Genomic DNA, 16,052 nt, shown 5'->3' with positions numbered 1-16,052 from the left:
GAGATCGCAGTCTACGAAGTACAAAGTATGTGTGGGCGGCACAGTGGAGCAGCAGGTAGTGTCTCTGTCACAGCTCCAGGGACCTGGAGGTTGTGGGTTCGAGTCCCGCTCCTGGTGACTGTCTGTGAGGAGTGTGGTGTGTTCTCTCTGTGTCTGCGTGGGTTTCCTCCGGGTGACTGTCTGTGAGGAGTGTGGTGTGTTCTCTCTGTCTGTGTGGGTTTCCTCCGGGTGACTGTCCGTGAGGAGTGTGGTGTGTTCTCCCTGTGTCTGCGTGGGTTTCCTCCGGGTGACTGTCTGTGAGGAGTGTGGTGTGTTCTCCCTGTGTCTGCGTGGGTTTCCTCCGGGTGACTGTCTGTGAGGAGTGTGGTGTGTTCTCTGTGTCTGCGTGGGTTTCCTCCAGGTGACTGTCTGCGAGGAGTGTGGTGAGTTCTCCTTGTGTTTGCGTGGGTTTCCTCCGGGTGACTGTCTGTGAGGAGTGTGGCGTGTTCTCTCTGTGTCTGCGTGGGTTTCCTCCCACACTCCAAAAACACACGTTGGTGTAACACAAGATTAGAGCCATAATAAATGATCATACTTTTACTTTTGATGCTTAGGTACATTTAAAGACAAATACTTTTGTACTTTTACTGAAAATCTAAATGGAGGACTTTTACCTTTGGTATCTTTACTTTAACTCTAGTACGTGATTTGTGTACTTTGCCCAGCAATGATTATGCCAATGATTGCCAATTTTGAAAAACCATATCAACCTTTTGTTGATTGGTCCTTGATAAGTTTATGATGTCACAGGTGTACACACACACACACACACACACACACACACACACTCACACAAAATTGCACTCTCAAACAAGCATACCCTCTATGACAACTTCTTGTTTCCTCCTTTGGGAAGGAAGTGGTCACAGTATATAAACAGGAAGAGGAAGCGTGGAGTCTTGGGCTACTTTTAGAGACCTTTGCCACACGGACACATTCCATATACCGTCATACACCATCTTCTTCTTCTTTTGAAGTGTGGTAAAAACCACACAAGCAGCAGCCCCCTAATTCCTGCACGCACATTTCAGGAAATTATCACAGTCCACAGGCACACACTCAGTGTGTGGTATGTGTTGTTTTTGAATGTGGCACCTAATGGTAAAGCCATTTAGTCTAATCAACAGCATGTTCCTGTGGTACCTGGCACAGATGCGTGTGTGTGTTTTAAAAGCAGGGCACAGGGTACAGTGGATGAAGAATAGAAAGTAATGTGATGTGGAAAGCAGATGCAGGTTCAGGAGTTTATCAGTAAACTTTCGTTCATTAATTCATCATTGTTTCCCTCTTTTGTTCCTGTTGCGGTTACATTCAGCACCGTGTAAGCATTGTTCCCAATGTGCTGACTGGCTTCCACTAACCTGCCTGCGAAACTAAAGCAGGGCAAAGAGTCATCTGCTTTGTCAGTTTGTCAGTTTTTACTTGTTGCACATTTGGCTTTCACTGGAAATTTTCATCAACCATCGGCTCAAGGAGCATTTTAACCTCTTCAAAACGCCTCGAGGTAAAGTTTACGAACTGCCGCTATGAGTCTGATTTAAAATAAATGTGAAAGCTGCTTCAGAGATTTTGCAAGCGTTGAGTTTGTGCAGGATTTGAATGAGTTTAGTGTTGATTGACAGGTCTCTCCAGCCAATCAGCGCTCTGCAGTGTTCACACATCACAGTCAAGTACTTGCTTGGCTCGGTTGGAACCCGGCGTGAGCAGGGACTGAAAAAGTACATGGTTCCAGGGACCAGGACCTGATTTGGCAAAAAAGCTGAGTCGAGTGTAGGTTCCATGCAGTGGAAAAGCGCCATTAGGGAATTCAGGTTGAATAATATCCATATTTAAGGACTTCCAGTCGAATGGGGAGCTCCATCCAGTGATTTTGGCGTGACCTAGTGTCGTTTAAAGCGTACACTAAAAATTCAGCGTCAGAAACCTCATCTCATGTTCTTATGATTGCAATCAAGTTCTCACAGCAGTGCCTCAACATCTAGTGTAAGGCCTTCCCAGAAGAGCACAAGCTGTTACTGCACCAAAGGCTGAGAAACTACTTCATACACACCCCTGCCCCCCCCACTCTGTCTTTCTGCTTCTACCTCTCCCCTGTTTTTCCCCCTCCCTATCTCCCCTTTGCACACACACACAGTCATAATGGGTCGTGGAGCTCTAGGGACAGCTGTGGTCAGTCTTTGCTGACTGCTGGAGCGGCCAGAGAGGAGAGTATGTGGCTGATGTGTAAAGCAGACTGTTTGCGAGTCTCAGAGGTCACGACCTTTTGGATAGACGACATGGTGAGAGATCTGCACAGGAAGTGAGGGAGCGAAATCTCCTGAGAACTTCCTGTCAGAACCCTTTCCTAATGCTCTCCACTTCAGAACCGAGAGAGAGAGAGTGAGTGAGTGTGTATATTAGCTGAGATTTATAGCTCAATCAGTGTTTCTGTTTCTGTAGCAGCCCCCAGTGTTTTACTGTGAAACAGAATAACAATTCTCAACACTGCAAGAAGACACTCAGCGGTGGGACTTGCGCAGCCTGTGTGTGTGGGGGGGGTGGGGGTGGGATTGAGAAACGACAGCTTCCCTCTGTTGTGTAAAACATTTCACATAGAATGGATTGATGAAATTAAGCTAATTAAGATTTGTATAAAGCAGTATATAATAATAACAGGAATGTCTACAACTCTGGGTAACTGCAGTTCTCTCTGGTTTGTTTACATTCAGAAGCTCAGTGTCTTTTTAAGATGTCGTGGTGTAATTGAAGAGAAAAATGAGTGTTTGTACGGAGTTTAAATGGTCTATTTTTAAGTTTTATTCATCGTCTTAATGATCTCAGAAACCGAGTTGGCTTTTTCACGTTTCCTTTAGATAAAAATATTATCTGGCACCCGGAACTGGGTTCCTTTTTGGTACCTGCTCGCTCATGGCTCCAGACGAGCCGGGTATGGACTAAACGAGAAATGTAAACCCCGCAGAGCACTGATTGGCCAGAGAGACTTGATAATCATGAAGAAATGCAGACAACCGGCACCAACTAGCCGTTGTGTTACATCACCAAGATAGAGACCACGTTTGGTGGCAAATGAAAGACAACCAGCAGGAGCTGGACTGTGCAACAAGGAACAGAAAAACAATAGTGATCTGTCTGAACTCGAGGCTGTGGTTAATCTCTAAAAACAACAACAGTACGCAAATACATGACGAGTAAACAAAGCCTAACATTACCGCTCCTGTATTGTGGTTTCCAAAGCCCACTTTTCCTGTAAGCGGTGGTGTATTGTGACATCACAGCTATATTTCAGGGCTAAGCTGTGCTCATGGAAAGACTACCGGGGTCCATGTGCCAAAAAGTGAACCGGGCCAGGCCAAGTATGTACCAGCAGTGGAAAAGCACCATAAATAGAGGAGAAAATGGATTGCGCTGATTATGCTCATATGGGACACATGTAACAAGCAGAGCATTCCCTGTGTGTGTGCTACAGTTAAATAAGTCCCTGTGGGTACATGAGGCTGAGCATTGGTTCCCAGGCAGTGTTGCTGATATGACAGTGTGGTAGTAATGACCTGTATATACTGCTGACTGGGAACAATACAGAGACATCAGCTGTTCATCAGCAAAACAAAGACACCTTACAGCAATTTCATGGCAGGTTTATTACAATATAGAAACTGTTAAAGAAACACTATGTGATAGTTTGACCATAGAATCATAGATTCAACATTTTTGTGACGCTCCACTGAGATGTAACAGGGAATAGAGCCCCTGCCGTTGCTACTCCTGGCTCAGTGCTTCAGAAACTGCACTATGTAATGTACGAAACCACCCACCCTCCTTCCCCCTTCTCATTGATTTCAATATAGTGCTGTAAATATGAAATACATTAGGGGGAGCCCCAGGAGCCACTTGAATAATTATATCTTTATATATTAATTATAAATATTATATAGTTAATTACTCACCTATGGAGCAGGAATAAAGCAATATTCATCTTTCGCGGATTCGCTACTTCGCGGGTTTTTTCAAGGGGGCTTATGGCCGCTTTATTGCGGATACGAAGGAAAATCTAGTAAGTAGTAAGTACGGTAAGTAATTCTTACGTACGGTACATGTGGTGTTCACGTCCACATCCGAGTGAAATTTACTGACGCTGAATCACAGCTTAGGAATGACTCTATTAAAGAAACTGGTGGTATATCACATGTAGTTCCAGCTGAAAAACATTGTAGAATGACTGTTTAATAGAAAGGGTGGGTTGTTAACAGTAACAGGGAGGGTTTTAAAAGTCCAAATACTCGTTAAATACATAAATATATTTTTCCTGTACTTTGTGGAAATTCGTTTTTCGCGGGTGGGTCTTGGAACGCATCCCCCGCCAAAAACAAGGGATCACTGTATGTGTAATTTGGTGCATTTACAACCATGTGGAAGAAGTTTAATGTACATTTTTGAACCACAAACGCTTGTGCCAATGTGTTCTACTGCCACAACGATGAAATCTATTGAATATAGAGATGAGATCACTTCTGTTTCTAGATAGCAATTACGTAGTGCAGATGTTTACATATATCTCTAGAATTATTTACCTTAGTCCACACTCTTCAATCGTTCAGGTTATCATGCAGTGAGGGGTTGTGTCTAAGGGAATGTCCAGCCTTGGCTGATTGGTTACGCTCGCTATTAAAATATTTTACAGCCTGAAAATGAAAAGGCAGACAGTTTTGGTTTTAATTGTGGCACTGAAAGCATGTTCAATGCTGAAAATGGAATCTCAAACTGTCTCTTAGTCTTTAATGTATTACCTCTTTTCCTCTCGTTTTAATTTGCATTTTCTCATCTGGAGCATGTTTCAGTTGAAAAGGAAAAGTCCGTAATGCGTTTTGTTTTAACTCTGACTCTTTATACAGTTCGTGAAGAAAAGTAAAGTAAAGAGGTTTCTTTTCCCAGGTGCCTTTGTCATTTCGGATCTGACTCTGTGTCATTATCCCACTGTTGATTATTGAAAATTAAGTGAGAAGCTTTTTTTTTAATCTTAATTTTTGTCGTCGATGACCCGTGCTCCAGTAGAAAAACTGCATTGTGAATGAAGTCATTTCATCTTCAATTTATTTATAAAATATTCACATGTGGAAAGTGCAATGGCCTTTGAATTTTGTCGTTTTAATTTCAGTTTCCTTTTTCCTCCCGTTCACTACACTCCCACATAAGGAAAGATTTTCAGCTATTTTCCTGTGCTAGAGACAAATGCCCCTCTCAGGCCCAGTGGGGGAACACTGATGAAGCCCCCCAGAGAGACATTAGACCGCATGCATATGAAGTGAACGCAGTACTGGGACGTATACGGCCTGCTCTATAATAAGACACCTATAACAGGATGGTGGACATTCTGGATTGTTCATAAACAAGCCCAGGGCCATTTTTGTCCTTGTGCTGTACATAGACACATCCATCATACTCTAATTACATCAAGCTCTCTGTGTGTTATTGTATCAAGGCCCAGTCACAGTTTTTGCTGCATGCGTTTCTGTGTTAAAGAAGCGCAGTGTGAATAAATCTCGAGTGCGGAATACGGTTGTGTTATGATATGGTGGACTTGGATACACACATTTGTACCACCAAAGGGGGATGTGATGTAGCAACAGTGAAGCTCTAAAATGGAGTAAACGCTAATTTAACCAGTGTTCAAACCTGTACCTTTACACATTCACTAGGTATAAATATAAACACATGAAAGAGAACCTGCGCCTCACATGGTCCAGAGACGAAGTACGGTTGTTTAGTTTGACTGTAAATTTTAGAGAAACCTTTCAGTGTGTCACGGAGCCTTACGTGCCTTAAATGTGTGAAGCACCTCACTGAACTGACCTGGGGTAGAGTGAGCATCACACTGAACACTCTCTCTCCTTGTTAGGAAACTGGAGTAATAACTCAAGTTTAACAAAATGATCCACACGTGTTGTATATTGTGTGTAAACAGACTGTCGTTATTAAAAATACACTGATTACATAAAGGTATTCAGTAGAATGTGGATCATGAAAACACTCATCACTTTGTTGCAGTACGTTGTTGTGAGTGAATAGTGTGTAAAATAATTTCAGCCTGATTTTTAAATAATAATTTATTTTGTAAACAATTTATATTAACACTGGTTTTAAATGGGGACAACTTTAAAAGTTTTATTTTATATTTAAAGTGGTAGTTCACGATTGTAATCAAAAAACACATTTTATAAAATTCATAATAGGTTTCCTCACCATTTCCTCACCATCAAGTCCAGTGAAGTCCAAACCCCAGCGCCTGTAAATTAATTAAAAAACAAAGTGTCTCAGTCCGGTACGCTAGGCTTTCTCACTCTGGAGTTGTTTAGACGACGAAGAGAACTCCAGAAGTTGAAAAGCATTAACCGAGATGAGGATATTGCTCTATTCCTGCTTCATAGGTGGGAAATATTGACATATTTTTGCAGTTTCAAATCACTTAAGGTGGAAATTTCTCAACTCAGGAGACGGTCTGCGCTAACAGCAGCGCTACAAACTAAACACCTTGAGTTATAAATGAGTTTCTGTAAAAACAGTTATTTTTTCCCCTCAAACACGCAGCTCCACCTTAAGGCTTCCCCACAATTATAGACATTTCCTTTAACTCTCATTAAACAGTGCAGATTGTTTCATTTACACAGGACTGTTCAGACTGGCTTTAAACCCTTCTAATTATAAACAACACTGAGCCGAGGTGTTCTCTCGTATTGAACACTACTTTCTGCTAAAAATAGGCATTTAAGCAAAATCATCATTCATTTCTCTCTCTCTCTCTCTCTCTCTCTCTCTCACACACACACACACACGCTGTCATATACCACCCGTCAAAGACAGGCGCACACACACACAGACACACACACACATGCACACACATACACACACACACACCCCTCCCACACATGATTAGGATCAGATGGCCTCTTTTAAAGCAAGAGTTGCCTCACTGTCCCAAATACCTCAGTGTCTTCAGGGACTCAGACGTGGGAATGTCAAAACACTGCTCTAATTGAAGACACACACACACACACACACACACACACACACAGCTAATCTTATAGTTTACTGTTTATTGAGTACAGACTGAAATATATTGTGAAATAGGGAAGAGTGGCCACTGTGTTTTTGGACAAAATCTCACTGTTGCTTTTTGTTTTTATTTAAATATTAAAGCATACATTTTAACATACCATCTTTTTATTAGGGTTTTAACAATTCTCATGTACAGATGCAGAAATCAAAAAAAGAATAGACAGAAAATAGAATAATAAATAAGTAAATGAATTCAGAAGGGCGTACACATTGGCAGCAGTCATTCAAACGAAATGGGGAGCGTACCACAGAATTAAACATAATTAATGTGTTAGTACAATGGAGGGTTTAAGGGAGGTCTAACAAGGATAAATTCTCTAAATAATGGAGAAAGGGGTTCCAGGTTTTGTGCACCATCTCTCCTTTATGTCGTGTTAAAATGACCTCAGAAATGGGGGAGTAGAACTGCTCTAAATCTATTTACAATAAATCATTACTGTATTAACTTCCATTAAATGTGAAGGTTTTAGCCGTTGTCTGTAAGTCACTGGTTTGGAGACACAGTGTGGACCTTGAGTTGTAGTTTCTTTGAGTAGTAACGTGTAAAGTTATACTGTGAAGATTAGTTTGTGCAATAAGTTAATGTTAGTTAATGTGCAATGCTCCATTCTAGAAGAACTTAGAACAAAAAGCATTTATTCATTTATATATTGATTGATTGTTGTTGTTGTTGGTAAAAGTCCTTTTTTCCAGTTATTTGTATTTACATTGTGATCCTTCATAACATTTAAAATGACTCTTTACATCTTATTAATTGAATAATTCATTCATTCATTGTCTGTAGCCCTTATCAGTTCAGGGCGGCGGTGGGTCCGGAGCCTACCTGGAATCACTTGGTGCAAGGCAGGAGCACACCCTGGAGGGGGTGCCAGTCCTTCACAGGGCGACACACTGACACATTCACTCACACACTCACACCTACGGACACTTCTGAGTCTCCAATCCACCTACCAACGTGTGTTTTTGGAGCGTGGGAGGAAACAAGAGCACCCGGAGGAAACCCACGCAGACACAGAGAGAACACACAACACTCCTCACAGACAGTCACCCGGAGGAAACCCACGCAGACACAGAGAGAACACACCACACTCCTCACAGTCACCCGGAGGAAACCCACGCAGACAGAGAGAACACACCACACTCCTCACAGACAGTCACCCGGAGGAAACCCGCGCAGACACAGGAAGAACACACCACACTCCTCACAGACAGTCACCCGGTGGAAACCCACGCAGACAGAGAGAACACACAACACTCCTCACAGACAGTCACCCGGAGGAAACCCGCGCAGACAGAGAGAACACACCACACTCCTCACAGACAGTCACCCGGAGGAAACCCACGCAAACACAGAGAGAACACACAACACTCCTCACAGACAGTCACCCGGAGGAAACCCACGCAGACACAGAGAGAACACACCACACTCCTCACAGACAGTCACCCGGAGGAAACCCACGCAGACACAGAGAGAACACACCACACTCCTCACAGACAGTCACCCGGAGGAAACCCACACAGACACAGAGAACACACCACACTCCTCACAGACAGTCACCCGGAGGAAACCCACGCAGACACAGAGAGAACACACCACACTCCTCACAGACAGTCACCTGGAGGAAACCCACGCAGACACAGGGAGAACACACCACACTCCTCACAGACAGTCACCCGGAGGAAACCCACACAGACACAGAGAACACACCACACTCCTCACAGACATTCACCCGGAGGAAACCCACGCAGACACAGAGAGAACACACCACACTCCTCACAGACAGTCACCCGGAGGAAACCCACGCAGACACAGGGAGAACACACCACACTCCTCACAGACAGTCACCCGGAGGAAACCCACGCAGACACAGAGAACACACAACACTCCTCACAGACAGTCACCCGGTGGAAACCCACGCAGACAGAGAGAACACACAACACTCCTCACAGACAGTCACCCGGAGGAAACCCACGCAGACACAGGGAGAACACACCACACTCCTCACAGACAGTCACCCGGAGGAAACCCACGCAGACACAGAGAGAACACACCACACTCCTCACAGACAGTCACCCGGAGGAAACCCACGCAGACACAGAGAGAACACACCACACTCCTCACAGACAGTCACCCGGAGGAAACCCACGCAGACACAGAGAGAACACACCACACTCCTCACAGACAGTCACCCGGAGGAAACCCACGCAAACACAGAGAGAACACACCACACTCCTCACAGACAGTCACCCGGAGGAAACCCACGCAGACACAGAGAGAACACACCACACTCCTCACAGACAGTCACCCGGAGGAAACCCACGCAGACACAGAGAGAACACACCACACTCCTCACAGACAGTCACCCGGAGGAAACCCACGCAGACACAGAGAGAACACACCACACTCCTCACAGACAGTCACCCGGAGGAAACCCACGCAGACACAGAGAGAACACACCACACTCCTCACAGACAGTCACCCGGAGGAAACCCACGCAGACACAGGGAGAACACACCACACTCCTCACAGACAGTCACCCAGCGCGGGACTCAAAACCACAACCTCCAGGACCCTGCAGCTGTGACTGCGACTCTGTGTTTCCCTGAATGAATAATGCAAAATATATTTGAAGAAAAATGTGCAGTTCAGCAATATTGTCTGGTTGTTCTGTTATTAATTTCTCTCTCTCTCTCTCTCTGTAGTTGGTGGCAGTGTATGAGGAGCAGGAGCCTCATGTTGGAGGTGATGGGACGAGTGCGAGTTCTACTGGTACCCAGTCTCCAGACCTCTTCTCTGCAGATGTTTCCTCCTCCACTCCGCTCTCTGCCTTCCAGCCCTTCCACACCTACAGTGCACAACCCAACAGTGAGATAGAGGTCACCCCCTCCACTCTCCGCACCAGTACGTACCACTCTGAGTGTTCTTCTGAAACACTAATAAGACGGAATGAATCACTGGAGGAAATTGTATTTTCAGGTCTCAGTCCAATCTGTCTTGGATTTTGTTGCTCACCACAGACCAGAATCTGCTGCTGTGTGCACCACAGAAAACCGACTGGTGGAAACTATGCACACTTTTAACACCAAAGCTTACAGCAGGACCACACACACACACACACACACACACACACACACAGGACGAAAGAGAGAGACAGAGATAAGGTAGTGGAACACTAAAGCCTTATTTCTATGGGAGGACACTAAAGACCAAACCCTATGGGAGAGGGAAACTAAAGCTTTAATTGTATAGAGAGAGACACTTAATCCTAAACTATATAGTGGTGGGACACTCTGACAAAGTCACTTAAGCCTGATTTCTGTGGGAGAGAAACACTCAGTCTTAAGCTCCAGGGGAGAGCGACACTAAAGTGTGCAATCGTATGTTGTGTAAGATGTTTCTGTTGGTGTGTAACTGCACAGATGTAGTACAATTACACGCATCAAATCATGAGGGAAGTGATTTGGGTTCCAATATTATCATGAAAATTTGGTTAATCAATCTCTCTCTCTCTCTTTCTTTCTCCTCTCTCTCTCACTCTGTCTCTCTCTTTCTCCTCTCTCTCTCTTACTCTCTTTCTCTCTCACTCTCTGACTCTCTTTTCTCCTCTCTCTCTTACTCTCTCTCTGTCTCTCTCTCTCCCCTCTCTCTCTCTCTCTCTTTCATTTCTCTGTCTGTCTGTCTCTCTCTCTCTGTCTGTCTCTCTTTCTCACTCTCTGTCTCTCTTTCTCCTCTCTCTTGCTCTCTTTCTCTCTCACCCTGTCTGTCTCTCTCTTTCTCCTATCTCTCTCTTATTCTTTCTCCTCTCTCTCTCTTACTCTCTCTCTCTCTCCTGTCTCTCTTTCACCTCTCTCTCTGTCTCTCTCTGTCTCTCTTTCTCTCCTCTCTCTCTCTCTCTTTTTCATTTCTCTCTGTCTGTCTGTCTCTCTCTCTCTCTCTCTCTCTCTCTCTCTTTTTCATTTCTCTCTCTGTCTGTCTGTCTCTCTCTCTTTCTCTTTCTCTGTCTCTCTCTCTCTCTCTCTCTCTCTCTCTCTCTCTTTTTCATTTCTCTCTCTGTCTGTCTGTCTCTCTCTCTTTCTCTTTCTCTGTCTGTCTCTCTCTCTCTCTCTCTCTCTCCCAGACATGCCATTGCACGTGAGACGCAGTAGTGATCCTGCGCTGTTGAGCTTGGCAGCAATAACGTTCTCTGAGCCTCGCTCTCAGCCTGAAGAACCCTCCAGAAAGAACCCCACACGCTGGTCCACCACGCCTGGCTTCCTGAAACCGCGCTATTCCACCGGGACCAGCAGCTTGGAGAGAAAGGTACAGCTCAGGCTCACGGTGTAGGTCCCCACTCAAATCAAATTGAGCTGTGACTCAGACCAAGCTTTTTTTTTTTTTTTTAAGGCTCCTTCACTGTTATTGGCTGAAAAATAAAAATAATTCCTCCCTCTAAAGTGTCAACTCACTTTCTAATAACCTAGTGTTTTATTAAAAAAAGCACAGGCCGAAGTGTTACGCATTGGAGCAGTAACTAATGACCCTGAAGTGTCCATGCTCACTGCTAGACCGTTTCCCCTAGTGATGGAGCACCATCCAGTACTTTTGGGATGAGCTGGAGTGGTGACTGCAATCGTCCTAAATCAAAACCTTTGCTCTCAACTCTATGTAGCCGTTATTATTACTGGATAATATTTCATGTGTTCAGTAATGGCAGAACAGGGCAAGGTTAGGTATTTCTGACCATGAGAAAATGTCTGCTGGGCCTCACAGAAGAGCGAGGAAGGTCTCTGTTGGATTCTACATGGAGCTGCTTTATTTAAGTTTCCTACTCTTGCTCCCTGATCTACTCCCTCACTGAACTTATCACCTTTCGCCTCTATACGACTCTCTGGATGCCGTACATTGCTCTTTTTCAGCAAAATAAGTGTCCAACCCCATCTGGCTTATATTATGCCCTGTATTACAGAGAGATGAATGCAGATGTTCACTAAATAAACGCAGACAGCCAGGGCCTGTGTTACAGAAGCTTGTGTAGGTACAACCTTGTGTAGATAAAGTATGAGTGTTTCCCAACAAGAATTGAGACATCGTATCCATAGGTAAAATGGAGGGTTAGGACTAAGTGGTAGTGGCCAAGGGGTGAAATGGGATTCACACTTTATTGCAGAGTTGCAATCTGTAGATAGTGGGTGGCACTGTGGGGCAGCAGGGAGTGTAGCTGTCACACAGCACCAGGACCTGGAGGTTGTGGGTCTGTGAGGAGTGTGGTGTGTTCTCCCTGTGTCTGCGTGAGTTTCCTCCGGGTGACTGTCTGTGAGGAGTGTGGTGTGTTCTCCCTGTGTCTGCGTGGGTTTCCTCTGGGTGACTGTCTGTGAGGAGTGTGGTGTGTTCTCCCTGTGTCTGCGTGGGTTTCCTCCGGGTGACTGTCTGTGAGGAGTGTGGTGTGTTCTCTCTGTGTCTGCGTGGGTTTCCTCCGGGTGACTGCCTGTGAGGAGTGTGGTGTGTTCTCCCTGTGTCTGCGTGGGTTTCCTCTGGGTGACTGTCTGTGAGGAGTGTGGTGTGTTCTCTCTGTGTCTGCGTGGATTTCCTCCGGGTGACTGTCTGTGAGGAGTGTGGTGTGTTCTCTCTGTGTCTGCGTGGGTTTCCTCTGGGTGACTGTCTGTGAGGAGTGTGGTGTGTTCTCTCTGTGTCTGCGTGGGTTTCCTCTGGGCGACTGTCTGTGAGGAGTGTGGTGTGTTCTCCCTGTGTCTGCGTGGATTTCCTCCGGGTGACTGTCTGTGAGGAGTGTGGTGTGTTCTCCCTGTGTCTGCGTGGGTTTCCTCCGGGTGACTGTCTGTGAGGAGTGTAGTGTGTTCTCCCTGTGTCTGCGTGGGTTTCCTCTGGGTGACTGTCTGTGAGGAGTGTAGTGTGTTCTCCCTGTGTCTGCATGGGTTTCCTCCGGGTGACTGTCTGTGAGGAGTGTGGTGTGTTCTCTCCATGTTCACGTGGGTTTCCTCAAACAGTTTCCAAAAACACACGTTGGTAGGTGGATTGGAGACTCAAAAGTGTCCGTAGGTGTGAGTGAATGTGTGAGTGTGTGTGTGTGTTGCCCTGTGAAGGACTGGCGCCCGCTCCAGGGTGTATTCCTGCCTTGCGCCCATTGATTCCAGGTAGGCTCTGGACCTACCGCAACCCTGAACTGGATAAGGGTTACAGACAATGAATGAATGAATGATTGAATGAATCTTTAGATATAAATAACAATTTTCCCACATAATGTTGGATATTTGCTGGTGAAAATGACCCATGAGCTTTCTTCTGATTGGCTGCCCCTAACCAAAACCAGGCAATTTGAGAGGGAAAAGCTCTAATAATATAGGATTTTCAATATTAATGTTCATTTCCTGTGTAATAAACCTGAGAAACTGAATGAGACTGGGTTGTGTGACTGTATCACAGTAAACCGTAGCCGCATAGTTATACTGGCTATGCCTCAGCTAATGATGGACTGAATGTGGAGGTAATAAGGTATTGCAAGCTTGCAATATTGAGGGATTTCCGTAGAGCAAGCTTGGAGAATTGCGCTGAATCAGCAGTGTTGGAGTGGTGGAAGTGTGCGCTCTGTAGTGAACGTTTGCAGGTGTAGCTCTGCAGAGATTCAGCAGCTCGGCTTAGTTCACCATGCCCCAACTTTACAGTAGTGTAAGACCTGGTCTGGACCTTCTCCATCTCTGTGAACTCCCTGCAGTTTGGTGAATGTTAGAACTGGCCTTGTCTTTCTCACAGCTGCACACACACACACACACACACACACACACACACGCACACACACACTCTGATTTATTGACACTGTGTGTTTGGGAAGTTAACTTGATTTGTGTGTGCAGCTATGCCATCATCTCTCCTTCTGACGCTGTTCTAACAGACTGATGATTACTGCAACCTAGTCATAAAGCCCACAACCTCAGATTTATGAACCTGTGCTTCCTGTTGGACCCTCCTCGCACTCTGTCACTGTCTCTCTCTCTCTCTATCTCTCTGTGTGTCTCTCTCTCTATCTCTCTGTGTCTCTCTCTCTATCTCTCTCTGTGCTGTGTGTCTCTCTCTCTCTCTCTCTCTCTCTCTCTCTTTGTGTCTCTCTCTATCTGTCTCTCTCTCTCTCTCTGTGTGTCTCTCTCTGTGTGTGTCTCTCTCTGTGTGTCTCTCTCTGTGTGTCTCTCTCTGTGTGTCTCTCTCTGTGTGTCTCTCTCTGTGTGTCTCTCTCTGTGTGTCTCTCTCTCTGTGTGTCTCTCTCTCTGTGTGTCTCTCTCTCTGTGTGTCTCTCTCTCTGTGTGTCTCTCTCTCTGTGTGTCTCTCTCTGTGTGTCTCTCTCTCTGTGTGTCTCTCTCTCTGTGTGTCTCTCTCTCTGTGTGTCTCTCTCTGTGTGTCTCTTTCTCTCTCTCTCTCTCTCTCTCTCTCTGTGTGTGTCTCTCTCTGTGTGTCTCTCTCTGTGTCTCTCTCTCTGTGTGTCTCTCTCTGTGTGTCTCTCTCTGTGTGTCTCTTTCTCTCTCTCTCTCTCTCTCTCTCTCTCTCTCTCTCTCTCTCTCTCTCTGCAGGTAAAAGTGGATCAAATCTGATCTGTTCATATGTGACACAAATGTGAATTGTGTGGCTGTGTGAACAACAACAACAAAAAAAAAATCAAAATCAGATTTGGGCCACTTTCCTATGCCTTTTTAAAATTAAACTGCTACAAAAGGTTTTTTGAACAATGCCATAAAAGAAAAACTTTTAGCTCCATAAAGAACCATTTTTGCTGATATGTTTGATTGGGTAAAAAATATGAAAAAACCTTATGGTAAAGTGATGGATTTTTAAACCTTTAAAAGGTTCTTCACACTCACACAGCTCTTAAACCTGGTTCTTCATAGAAACAAAAGTGGATCTTTTATGGTATCGGTCAAAGAACCCTTTGCAGCGCCTTTAGGTTTAAAAGTGTGTGGTATTCAAATCCAGTCCATATTGACTCTGTGTAAACAGCCAGATAAAGAATTAATGTGACTTCTACATCACTCCATGGCTGTCGAGAATGATCCGTGGACTCTGTTCTAAAGCTTTGCGTTTAAATTTGAGGTGTTTAGGGCATGAAAAGGGCATGGTCAGAGCAATTTAATTTTGTAAAACATTTTCAGAAATGAAAAACACTTGAAATTGCAGGTTACTGTCACGTATTTATGAGAAAATAAAAGCTTGTAGAAATTGGTATAAAGTGTTTATATAAACAAACACGAGAACTGTTTTTTAAATTCTCTCTCTCTCTCTCTCTCTTTCTCTCTCTCTGTCTCTGTCTCTTTCTCTCTCTCTCAGGGCCGAGGTTTGGATACATATCGGAGTCTTCCTCGGGATGCAGGTCACTGGAACAATCAGAGAGAGTTTCAGAGGGAAACCGCTCGCTCCTCGTTAAGCGCCAATCACCCCATGGTGGACCGCTGGCTCGAGCGCCAGGAACAGGTACGGTTTAGGATCAAGTCACGAGAAAGAGTTCATCAGCTTTAATTCATAGTGAAGCATTAAACAGTGCTTTCCCTCACTAGGTTTTATTAACAATAAGAGAGTGAGAGTATTTCATGTGCTACAGTGCACTGATAAAAACCGCCCAGTTTACAGGTGGTTAATACGTTTTTATAGTTTTATAGATATATGTGGGATCTGTAGAAAATAAAGATTAATTGTAAATTTTAATTGTAAGCTAATCATTTCCTCCGGGTGCTCCGGTTTCCTCCCACAGTCCAAAAACATACGTTGGTAGGTGGATTGGCGACTCAAAAGTATCTGTAGGTGTGAGTGAATGTGTGAGTGTGTGTCGCCCTTTGAAGGACTGGCGCCCCCTCCAGGGTGTATTCCCGCCTTGTGCCCAATGATTCCAGGTAGGCTCTGGACCCACCGCGACCCTGAACTGGGTAAG

At 44.8% G+C, this 16,052-nt stretch overlaps 1 protein-coding gene across 1 annotated transcript in view; it reads left to right on the top strand.

Moving 5' to 3' along the window:
* The first annotated feature begins 2,249 nt into the window (after window positions 1-2,249).
* Window positions 2,250-16,052, top strand: part of LOC136675491 (partitioning defective 3 homolog) — a 128,060-nt gene continuing 114,257 nt past the window's right edge. Inside the window, exons 1-4 of the mRNA XM_066652041.1 lie at window positions 2,250-2,318; window positions 9,853-10,051; window positions 11,268-11,449; window positions 15,455-15,598. Coding sequence (XP_066508138.1) covers window positions 2,250-2,318; window positions 9,853-10,051; window positions 11,268-11,449; window positions 15,455-15,598 — 594 coding nt within the window. The remainder of the gene's footprint in view (window positions 2,319-9,852; window positions 10,052-11,267; window positions 11,450-15,454; window positions 15,599-16,052) is intronic.

This window comes from Hoplias malabaricus, chromosome X1 (genome assembly GCF_029633855.1).
Source record: "Hoplias malabaricus isolate fHopMal1 chromosome X1, fHopMal1.hap1, whole genome shotgun sequence".
NCBI classification, from domain to species: Eukaryota; Metazoa; Chordata; class Actinopteri; order Characiformes; family Erythrinidae; genus Hoplias; species Hoplias malabaricus.
The sequence above is the reverse complement of the archived record's forward strand: the minus strand, read 5'-3'. Positions and strand labels throughout refer to the sequence as shown.